Source organism: Mustela erminea, chromosome 6, assembly GCF_009829155.1.
Source record: "Mustela erminea isolate mMusErm1 chromosome 6, mMusErm1.Pri, whole genome shotgun sequence".
In the NCBI taxonomy this organism is placed as follows: Eukaryota; Metazoa; Chordata; class Mammalia; order Carnivora; family Mustelidae; genus Mustela; species Mustela erminea.
In genome coordinates, this window is record NC_045619.1 from 66,495,121 (window position 1) to 66,507,033 (window position 11,913).

Sequence of the window (11,913 nt, forward strand, 5' to 3'; positions counted from 1 at the left end):
CTGAAATATTTTCCTTTCATGCAAGCATGTGGGACAATTTAAATGACTTTAAAGTAGTACAGTTCTTTAAAAATGGCTCAGGGTCTCTTGGGTGATTCTCCGTGTGTTGGCTATCCAACTTTTGGCTTTAGCTCAGGTCATGATCTCTGGGAAGGGACAGGAGATCCAACCCCTTTCATCTTTATACCACCCCCATCAGGTCAGGCTCCCTGCTCAGCAGGGAGTCTGTTTTTCCTCCCCCTCACTCTCTACCCCACCTTGACCCCCCCATGTGTGTACTCTCTCTCTCTCAAATAAATATTTAGAAAAAATTAAAATCATTCATATTTAATTCCGATTGAGCATCTTAATGTAAGTAAAACTTCCATTTTTTTTGCAGTCAGTGTTATGTCACTGTTTTCCAAACATCTTAGTAAATCACCTGGGACGCTTATAAGAATTCTGGTTCCCAGACTAGAGCAACTGAATCAGGCTCTTGGAAGAAAAATGTGGTTTTTAAGGTAAGAATTCAATCTTTGAACCCTTCTTAAGAGCACCCAGTTGGAAATAAATACAATATATCACTGCATTGCAATAGTGTAACAGTTCTCAATATTTGATAAAATCTATAAAAGCCTATATAGCAGTTTTTTATTCAGAGTTGGAATTGCTTTCTGGTTTCTGTAATTTCATCTCACACGGACAATTTTGAGACTAGATGTTTCTGGGCCACATATCTCAGCCCATTGTGGATTCCTCCCTCTGCCCCTGCAGTCCAGTTTCTATCTCTCCTTTTCAAAATATTTGGCTCCAAGAAGTTCCTGGTTTCCAACTGAATGTTTATGCAATCACCAAAAAAAAAAAAAAAATTAAAGCATGCTTTTACATTGGAATTTGGAGATTCTTTAAAAATGCAACTTTGATCTTTACTTGAACACCATTTGACAGCAAAAGGATTAAGCAATTATGGGTTGTTGTATTATCCCTGCAGGATACATGAGAACTTCAAGGAATTCTATATCACACAAAAGAAACTGCATTTAATGTGATTGAAAGACACTGAGGGTAGAAGGTTAGAAAGCTGACTTTCTGGTTTTTGTCCCCGGGGCATGAACTAATTGCTGTATCTATGGAACCTCATGGAGAAAAAGGGAGTAATCTTTTTGTTCCTCACCTGTCGCTTACTTTGCCATCAGGAAACCTCTCTTCCTTTTCTCCTTGGAACAGACAGAATGGTCGGATTATTTGCAGGTAAGCAACTGAAACTTGTTTTCTATGAGAAGTTCAATAGAATAACACATTAATCATTTGTAGTATATTTTAGGTGGCTTATGCAAGGTTAGGAGTTAATCCATGTTATAATTTTTGCTTAGGAGAAAGAAAATGTTTTGTTTTTAAAGTTATTCAGCCCTTTGATTATTTGCTTATTACTGATGATTAAATCATATATTTCTAAAAATTAAAGCATATGTGATAGGCTATTATTACAAAACAGGTAGAGAAATGAAAATTCAAAGAATGTTAACATTTTTGTGCCAAGTAAGTGAATGAGTCATTGTGCAAAAGGTACGAAAGAAACTGAGATCACAGGATAGAAAAAGCTTTATCTTTTTTTTTTTTAAAAAGAGCAGTTCAGCCGTACTTTATGCCAAAAGCTGATTTTCACTTATGCTTGGTATAAAAATGGGTGTAAAAACCCAACAGTTTCATATTTTGAACTACTTTGTCAACGTGGACATCATCATGGGATATGGAAACTACAACCTTCACAAAAGTGAGAGGCCATTTTTTGCCTCCTTTAGTATCTTTTCAAATGTTTTGGCCTTGCAATTGAAGTGATTTTTATTAATACTTAGAAATTTAAAACCATTTCATTTCCCTAATACACATTTCTTAGAAACTGTCCCTGCTTTAGTCAGAGATACTATGCATTTTTGTATATGCTTCACAAAGAAGTATCTTTTATAACTTGCAAACAAGAATCTCAGAAAACAGATTAGATAGCCCCCATTTTGAACTCTTTTTTTAAAGATTTTATTTATTTATTTGACAGAGAGCGAGGGAGGGAGGGAACACAAGCAGGGGGAGTGGGAAAGCGAAAAGCAGGCTTCCCCTTGAGCAGGGAGCCCCATGGGGGCTCAATCCCAGGACATTGGGATCAGGAACCAAGAGGAAGGCATATGCTTAATGACTGAGCCACCCAGGTGCCCCCCTTCCACTTTTTGAACTTCTTCACAATTTTTACTGTAAGAAAGTCTGTTGTTGACCTTTGAGGGGGTGGGGAATGCCTAGCTCCAAGAAGTGACCAGGATCCACATATCCACATTCAATGTTTTCAAAATCACTGCAAAATTAATTTTTTTTCATTTTCAGTTTTCATTTACTTTCAAGGTTTTGTTGTTGTTATTTTGTTAATAAAAACAAAAAATTTAAACCAGGGCACAAACTGGTTTTCTGGTGAATGTAAATACCAGAACTTAAATAGGGGGAAAATTTTTTTTAAAAAAGTCTGCAGTTGGGGCGCCTGGGTGGCTCAGTGGGATAAGCCTCTACCTTTGGCTCGGGTCATGATCCCAGAGTCCTGGGATCGAGCCCCACATCAGACTCTCTGCTTGGTGGGGAGCCTGCTTCCTCCTCTCTCTCTGCCTGCCTCTCTGCCTACTTGTGATCTCTCTCTCTCTCTCTGCCAAATAAATAAATAAAATCTTTTAAAAAAATAATAAAAATTAAAAAATTAAAAGTCTGCTGTCACAGGTTTCTTTAAAACCATACAACAGTCCCCTTACAAACCATGTCTTGTTTCTGGTGTAATGGATCCTTCCTTTATCTGATGTCAAGTGACTAAATTATTGTTTTCCTCAGAAAGACTCTGGGCTAGGATTTCCACTTGTCTTTATATTTACTTAGGAAGAGGTGTCTGTGACTATTCACTTTCAGAGAAAGAAGAAAAGCAGAGGAGAGAATCCATATCTTCAAGAGGGTAAGGGACAGAGTATCAAAATGGCCTGGAAAATGTTCAGAATTAACATCAGAAAGTCAAATATTCACCTAGGGCTCAGCTGGGAAGAAACAAAAGAAAAATCAATATGCAGTCAAAGAATGGCTTCACTTTTCTAGAAGGTGACTCTCTAGGAGAGTCCCTTAGCAACAGCTTTGAAATTCCAGAACCTGTCCTCAACCCTGATGGTTAGCTTCGGCGTCTGTCCGGATCTCAGACTTCTTGCCCGATCTTCCTACCACGGAAATGCACGTGGCAGTGGTGGAAACAGCCTTGGTGCTGCTGCTGAGCATGGGGTGGACCTCAGACTCTCTCTGCTCACCCACCATTTTTTATAGAGACTGTTGGATCCGTCGCTTTCCAGGTCTTCTGATTGACCTGGAGGAGTCTCAGAAGCTGGGAGCTCAGTTCCTGAAGTATTATTCTGAAAGTACTGGCCAGAAATGTAGCAGGAGCTGCTGCCTTAGGAAAGATGGTAAGTATCAATGATATGCCTGAACAAAAATCAGGAGAAACTTAGAAAATGAAGACCTAAGTAAGGAGCTCTAGGCAGAGGTTCCAGGGAATAGATGATCAGGACTAGGGAAGATGAGGGAGAGACAAGGGGTTGGGGGAGGCAGGAGAGAGATTGAGACTGACTTTGCCATTTGGATCAGTTCTGGCTCAGTTTACAAATCTGGTGATGATCCAGAGTGCCATGGAACCCACAGGTAACACAGAATCTTCTTTTCTTCACTAAAGTGCTAAATGAAACTATTTCCTCGAGGGTTAACTAACAATATTTCCACATCCCCCCAAAATGGCATATTTGGTTTCAAAAAAAAAAAATACAATAATTTCCTTTTTAAACTTCTTTTGGTGATCTCAATATTTCAAATTTTTGAAATGTGCTTGTTTGTGTTGAGCAAATGTGGGTTGCATTGAGCAGGAATTTAGATTGTTTAGATGTTTTGAAGGACATAGGTAGATATATGTCAACTAGCAAAAAGAAAGAAAATAAATATATATTTTAAATATTCTGATTTTTTTGTCTGAAATCCAGAATCAGAGTTAAGCATCACCCATGTAATATGATCACGGTTTATAATGAGGAAAACATTTCATTATTGCAGAATTTCCAGTTATAATTGTCTAAAGACTACTTTCATTTGTTTTTCATTTCTCCAAGATTTTAAAGCTACTTGGAAAGAAATAGCAAAAGCAACACAATATGTTAAAATAATTCTCCTGGTTCTTCCACACTTTCTTTCCATGGTTTGATACTGACTTATTAATTGCCAGTGCCTCCTATCCAAGTACACATGGCAGATTTCTGGGATGTGTACTGAGGCTACCCAAGGGTGTAAACTGACCACAGTGTGAGAAGCTGTCCCGGGCTAAGCCCTAGAAAGTTAATCAGGCACACAAGAGAGCAATTAATTTTTTAAAGGGAATTTTTTTTTTTTTTTTACAGAATTTATTTATTTGAGAGAGAGAGAGAGAGTGTGTGTGTGTGTGTGTGTGAGAGAGTACAAGCAGAGGCAACAGCAGAGGGAAAGGAGAAACAGACTTCCCGTTTAGCAGGGAGCCCAATGCAGGGCTTGATCCCAGGACCCGGGATCATGAGCTGAGCCAAAGGCAGACGCTTAACTGACTGAGGCACCCAGGTGCCCCAAAGGGAAATTTTTTTGAAAAGGTTGCCAATCTAGATTCTCACCTTAAAGATGCTTCTAACTCCCATAAGCCTGAAGGGAAGGTGTGTGGGGAGGGTGTACCTTTCAGCATTTTCCCATGGTATCAATTTACCTGACTGTCCATCGCAGGGAAACTGTGTCCTCTGGACTTCCAGGGATACTGTAAGCATCCAGTAGAATTCCATGATTTTAGAGCCTCTATAGCTTCCAAGTTGTGGTTTTCTTCCTCCAGAAGAAAGGGCACGAACACACGTCTGTTTTTAGCTGGAAGCCAGAACTTTAAAAAGCCACAGTCCTGCAATAACTAACCTGTTCAGAGCTGGAACTCTAAAATGTACACGAAGAGGAATATAAAACTTCTTTTAAAATTGTTCTCTTTACAGCATCAACTACTTTCTTATCAAAAATTTAAATGTCTAAATTTGAATATTTTTTAATCCTTTCCCTTAAACTTGACAGTCCAGTCTTTAAGGAATGCATTTGTAATCTAAAATGTATTAGCAATGTATTATTCATTGAATTCTGCCCTCTTCTTTATCCTCCTGGCTGGTCCAGAGGTAACGGGGGAGGGGTGGGATAGAGCTCCCCACAGTTAACCTTACACAGAAGCAGCAAAGGTTTGGCCAACCACAGTTCCACAACAGCTTTAGGGATACTCTGAGGTCTGGTAATTGTAGGCTATCCCTCTGTAATCTTATTTTATTAAAGAAGTTGATACCTTTGGTCAATGGATTTCCCAGCGCATGGTTCCTACTACACTGCAGCAGGAGGAAAGTCTGTTTTGCACTTTAGGGAGGACAGACTGGATACTGGCACTCAGCAAATCAGACTTAAGGGTTTCCAGAAATAACATGATGCATTTTATGGAGCAAAGTTATTTAGGAGAAGGGGGATAGCATCAGTGACGTACCCCCACCCACTAGAATTCCAAATGTTCACATCCTTGTCAGTGGACTCTCTTCCTCTTTAAAGGACATTGAATGGGCTTTCCATTGGATGTGTGATTTGCAAATGGGGCTAGTGCTCCCCTATAATCAGGGTCAGGGTAGCGTTCACCTGGCCTGCTGCCTTTCTACCATCTGGGCCTCTCCCAGTAATTGCAGTTTTTGCCTTCCCATGACTCCCTCTTTTGTTACAACATCTGTCACTTGATTTTTGTTTTTCTTTCTCTGGTGAACTCCGGTGCATTAGCATTCTGAGAAGGCACTGCAACTAGAAATCTGATAAGCCCCAGGGGCTTCTGTAGCCAACTGAACTTTTCATGAACATAAAATCCTGGGATTGGAAAATGATTCCAGGTAATCCTGTGTGGAATGGAATGTGTGAAAGATTAGAGGAAAAATCCATGGACAGTTTCTTTTAAAAGGGCATTTTCCACATTCATAGAAACAGTTACTGTAGTTCACCATGTTCTGTGAGATGTCTGAACATAGCCCTGCAATATACTGGTGTGAATGCCATGTTCTTGGAAGAAATAGAAGCTACTCAGAGCTCTTCCAGCTGGGAGAAACCAAAACCATCTGTAGATGCACTTTTCCTTTCAGTTTCCTGTAACGTGGCTGTCTTCTACCATGATCCCATGCATGACAATGTCAACTGCCTCCATGTTCACTGCCCCACACTGGAGAGCTGCATATTAGAGCCCGGAACCAGTGCCATTTTATACAACGTAACAGAAGGTAATGATTTGTGCATTTTGTGTTTATGTTGAAGAATGTTGGTAACGCTCTAGTAGAGATGTATAACCTAGAAACTGGCTGGTAACAACCTGAACCACTATTTTCCCGTGATCTCTATCTGGAAAAGTTATGGGCATCCAGGGCAGAAAACTACAAATAAATTTGCTCTAGTTTGGCATGCTCAGCACTGATGAATTCATTCCAGATGATAACAAATTGTATGTGATCAAAGAAGAGCTTAAGCATTACCTATATTCCAGGAGCCCCTAGCAAAAGCCAAAAAAGGCATTCCTAATAGTGAATACTGTTACACTGAAAAAAATAAGTAAATTAAAAAAAAAAAAAAGGCATTCCTACTGGAGGGGCTAAGCGTACTACTAGGAACAAAGAAAATGCTTAGTGGCAGTTTTGAGGTCTATGGACAGACACTGTATACAAGGCTTCTACAAAGATTGATGTCAAGGACAAGGAAATGCACTTACTAACATACATTAGCCTACCAATGGTCCCAAGATAACCATTATTTTAGATAAATACACATTTAAGCGTGCCTTGCCCATGTATACAAACACATGGTACAAATTGGTAAATGTGAAAGAAGAGATTTTTGCCATCCGGATACAAAGGTGCTAAATTTCGTCATCGGTTTTACTTACTGAACACCTAATTCAGGCCAGGAGCAGCACTGCAGAAGATGGCAGCTGTATGTCTGCCCTCGAGTTTCTTACAATCTAGTTGATATGACAAGGCTCACAATTAGTGTAGAACCTAATTAAATACAAAAATGTGTGATACTGCCTCAAGTACAAGCACTCAAAAGAAGAGGAGACTAAAGAAACCTACGTTCAGAGGCAGCTTCATGGAAAAGGCCAGGCAGAGGCAAGACAAGGAGTTCTGTATCACACGACGGGAGAGTAGAAAACAGATCTGGCTACAAAAGGGGCACTTTCGGGGTTGCAATGAAAATCTGGGTAAGGATAGGGTAGGCCAGGTTACAAAAGTGTTTTGGACAAAGCAGTGTTTGGACTTGACTTTGTCAGCAACAGAGAACCAGCAAAGGAATTTAGTGAGAGAACGTCATCATTAAAGTGATGAGTGTGATTGTCTTTAGTCTGAGAAAATAATATGCAGGATGCGAATTAGAATATATAGTCAGGGAAGCATTAGATCTGGAGAAGGTGACTGTAACTGCAATGAAGAGGAGGGATGATTACCAGCACATTGGGAGGGAACCAGATAGGACCGACTTTTTGGATGAAGGAAAAGAAGAGAGTGGAGTCATAGGTTGCTCTGTAGTACATAGATTCCAGCTTGGGTGATGGAAGATTGGTGAGGTCACCGAAAGGGACAGAGAGCCAGACAAAATGATTTTGGCTTTGGGACTGTTCAGTGATGACATGAGATGTCTAGGTGGGAACCTTCAGTAGACCTCAGGAGCAATGAGACCAGGGACTGAGAAAGAGGAAATAACAATGATGCGGATTTCAGTGCCACTGACATAATGGTGACAGCCGATGAGGATACTCGTGTGTGTGTGTGTGTGTGTGTGTGTGTGTGTGTGTGTGTTGAAGGGGTGAGATGAAGGGAAAATTCAGCAGAAGACAACAGACTAAAGATTGTGGAAAGCACACAACCAGTTTGAACCAAGGAGAGAACCAGCTAAAGAAAGAAAAAATGAGAAACAGGCAATCTGAGATAAAGTGTCAAGAGAGTCTGCATTCCAGGGAGTCACAAGAGGAGAATTTTAGGGAAAGGATGGCCAGCAGGATTGAGGGTAAAAGAGAAGTCAGAACAATGAGGTGGCCAGGAAATATGGAAACTACTGATTATCTCAGAAGCATAATTCTGACAGAATAGTGTGGATGGAACAAGATGGCAGAAGGCAAACAACAAAGAAAGGAAATGGATATCGTTATGTTGAGAGGGAGAGAGGCAGAGAGACAGAAACTGATAGGAGAGACAACTGAAAAGCTGTTGAGAAGTTTTTTCCCCTCCCCTTTACAGACAGAGCAATATTTGCTTGTGTCTGAAGTCAGAGGGAAAGGAGTTCCTTTACAAGAGAGAAAATACTGAAGACAAAGTCAATACCTTCAGGAACTGGGAAGGGAGGAGAAAGAGGGCTTTGCTCATGATTTTGAATACAGTTATACTTCCGTATTATTTATTTTTAAAAAACTTTAAGATGCTACATATCTCAAATGGTTACTGTTTTTTTTTTTGCAATTCTTGCACTAACATTGGCTATTGTTACCCAGAAGCCCTGGCAGACACAAAGAATCCTCCATGATGTAGCCAGCTGTTAGTAACAGAAAGTGTTCTTGAAAGTTAAGATAAATTCGAATGTGGCCAGTACGTTTCTAAGCCTTCCAGAAATATGCAATAGTAGAACTTGAACTTAAGCTCAGTTCACTAACTTGGTGGCAAACCCAAGACTTCTCCAAGCTGTGCTTTGATATTCTCTCCTTGAAATAAAAAATAAAATGAATGATGCCTTATTTATCTTTCAGGTATAGATCCAGATTTGCTGGTTTTTGAACAATCACGTCCCACATATCTAAATACTCGTTCCTCATCTAACACACGGGACAGACTAAGGATTTTAAAAGCTACGCATTTAGATGAACAACAAACCACAGTGATAAACCAAATGCTACCATCAACAGAGATGCCGTCATCAACCACACATCAAGATTTGGTTGTCAACACAAACAGTACTAGGTATTCCAAGGAGTTAACCACAGATTCTTGGGCAAAACTCATTTCCCTGAATAACTCCATTACCACAGAGGTAAATATGGTGTCACACAGCACTGATTTCATCAATAATCCAGATAACAAGACTATTTCTCCTTTCTTTGTTCCCATAGACACAAAAGCTTTTCATAGGCCTATTCCATCCCGACTCAACAGTAGCAAGCAATTACTAAATAAAACCAAGGGGTCCAACAGCAGAAACCACACAGCTGAGAATGAAGACATGACACCTGATGGGGCATCTGTGACTTCAAAGATGTGGCTGGCTCCAGTGGCCCTCTGTACCTCTGTCATCTTTCTTTGCTGTTGTATGATCATCCTAGCATCTGGATGCTGGAGAAAGCAGCAGGGCCAGTATAAGCCAGGGCAGAGAAAGGCAGGATACAGGCATGTCAAAAAGTTAACACTCTAAAGAAGAACTCTTAATAGTAAAAGTTACAAGATTGTAAGCTTTCAAGGGTATCGTTTTTAGTTTTCTGTAAGACAAGGGCTGTTTGTTTAAAAAAAATAAATATTGCACAGGATTGCAAGGCCATAATCTTCATAAACTTAACTGCTTTGATCATTTCTATTTTGTGAATAGTCTACCCTTTGCCAAAGTTCCAAAATTCTGACCCCTGCATTTGTTTAGCACAGTGTGAGAGATATGCTTCTAAGTGCTATACATGTATTCCCTCATGGATATAATTTTATGAATTAGATATACTTTTTAAAATGACTACAGTATTATTATCACATTTTACAGATGAGGAAAATGAGAAGAGAGAGGCTATCTTCCCTAAAGTCACATAGCTTAATATTAGGGAAGGCAGGATTTAATAGATATCTGGTTCAAAAGTTCATGCTGGAAATCACTGTTAGATTAAAAGCCTCCAAAAAACATGGAAAAAAAAATACAGAGAGGAAAACACCATAATATCATATGTTTCCTGTCAAGGTCAAATAATTGTCATGTATGTTAATAAAATCTTTTAGTGGATTGGACAGAAAAGTGCTATTATTACAGTTACTAACACATGTGCAAATGCTGCCTTTTTAAAAAATTTAGTTTTGATGTTCGATTGATTAATTCTTCTTAATCCTAAACCATCTTCATTTTTTAAAGTTGACATGCCTTTAACTCTGGTACTGGAATTGTGTTGATCTCTGTTGAATAAAGTTTGGGAGTTTTAGTTTACAGCCCTCACGTGTATGTAGTGTTTTCCCAGGTGCAAACATTAGCTGTAGGTATTTGAGCTCTGTCCAAATCTTACACCAGATCTACCCCCACCCCCACCCTGAAGTGCAGACACTTTAATTCAATCAAGTCTCCAATGATTTTAAGCTTTAGACCCTTAATCTAACCCTTGAAACTCTTTTTAAATGTGAGGAGAGATACTAAAAGACAGCCAATAAGCAAGAATAGATAAAAGAAAGCCCTATTACAGGATTAATAAAACAGTATTGTTCTCTCTTATGTTAAAACAAACTGTCCAGTGGCTTAAGAGGTGTTTCTGTTTCTTTCCCTAGTGTTGATACTATGTGGGGGAAAAATGTCTGTTTCTTTTTTTAATATAAGGAAGAAATATAAAAAATCTCTATCAGTGGAATATTAGCTACAAATAAAAATCTGATTTTAAAAATGTCATCAACTTACCCTTATTTACTAGTCATGATATTAAATATTAAATTTTATCAATTTCTTTCCCAATGCATTAGGAAAAAAATTATTCATATTACATAGGGAGGATATAAAGACTTAAATTACCCTAAAATTATATTTCAATAAATAACTCAGGAAGCAGTCTTTAAAAATTATTTGTACAATCTTTTAAAAGATTATTTTTCTTTAAAATATATGCAAGTTTTTAATTTACCTTATTTTATTTTTTATATACAAGCTTTAAAGGTTTCCAAAAAACCAGGGGTGCTAGAAAAACATTTTTCTTCCTTGAGGTTTCTTAGAATTTGCTCATTTCCTAAAATTGGTAGTTTTATAAAAATGACCATAATTTGAGAAAACATATTTACATTTGTAAGAAACCAAACTCATACTCCTCTTCTTCAGCCACTATCTGTGACCATCAGATAAACTGACGACATTTATTAGACTGCAGATACAACCAGGCCAGTGTCAGCCAGGAAGCAAAAATCGCCGAGCCTAGAAACCATGTCCTTCCTGGAAGCCACAAGGACCAAAAGAGAACTTCTGAATAGAATTTAAAACTTTCTTAAGAAACAATAAAAGATTCTCAAGGCCAACAACCAGTCAACAACCAAGGCCAAGATTGTTAAACTCAATTGCAAAGTAACCATAATACTGAAATCCTCCCAACATTGTAACTAGCCAGACCTCTTTTAAAAAGTCTGTAACTGTCCAGTATTATTAAATACTTAACCACTGTTGGGGAAGACATATGCAAAGAAAGAACTAAAGCATGTCACAATTAAGGGAACAGATTTATCCTACTTCTTAGTTTCCTATGTGTTTAAGCAACTTCTGAGTTATATAATTTTAAGTTTGATGTCAGCAGTCAATGTGTTATCAATGTAGCAAATATCCCTTAGACTTGGTTAAAGGATAAATATGATGTTCATTGTATATATTGGCTCAATTAATAAAGGACAGATAAAGATCCGATTAATGAAAAACAGTAGTTTAATTATTGCTAAAATTATAATGATTGTAACTGCTTTCCATCTGAGGCAGTTCTGTATTAATCTCACAGCTCTAAGATTTTGCCATTAGGTGTCAGTGCTACAGCCTATCTTCAGATCAGTTGCCCAGAGATACCCAAACTGCAAAGGCTAGAGAGTACAGTGCTCTGTGAGACACCAAGTATAAATTTGG

The 11,913-nt window shown here is 38.5% G+C and overlaps 1 protein-coding gene across 1 annotated transcript; it reads left to right on the forward strand.

Annotated features, from left to right (window-relative positions):
* Nucleotides 1–10,802, forward strand: MANSC4 (MANSC domain containing 4). Its single transcript, XM_032347582.1, has 5 exons — nucleotides 1–500; nucleotides 971–1,230; nucleotides 2,917–3,452; nucleotides 6,195–6,329; nucleotides 8,837–10,802. Exons 3-5 carry the CDS (start codon nucleotides 3,224–3,226, stop codon nucleotides 9,493–9,495), a joined length of 1,023 nt encoding a protein of 340 aa, XP_032203473.1. The 5' UTR covers nucleotides 1–500; nucleotides 971–1,230; nucleotides 2,917–3,223; the 3' UTR covers nucleotides 9,496–10,802.
* Nucleotides 10,803–11,913: the final 1,111 nt, after the last annotated feature.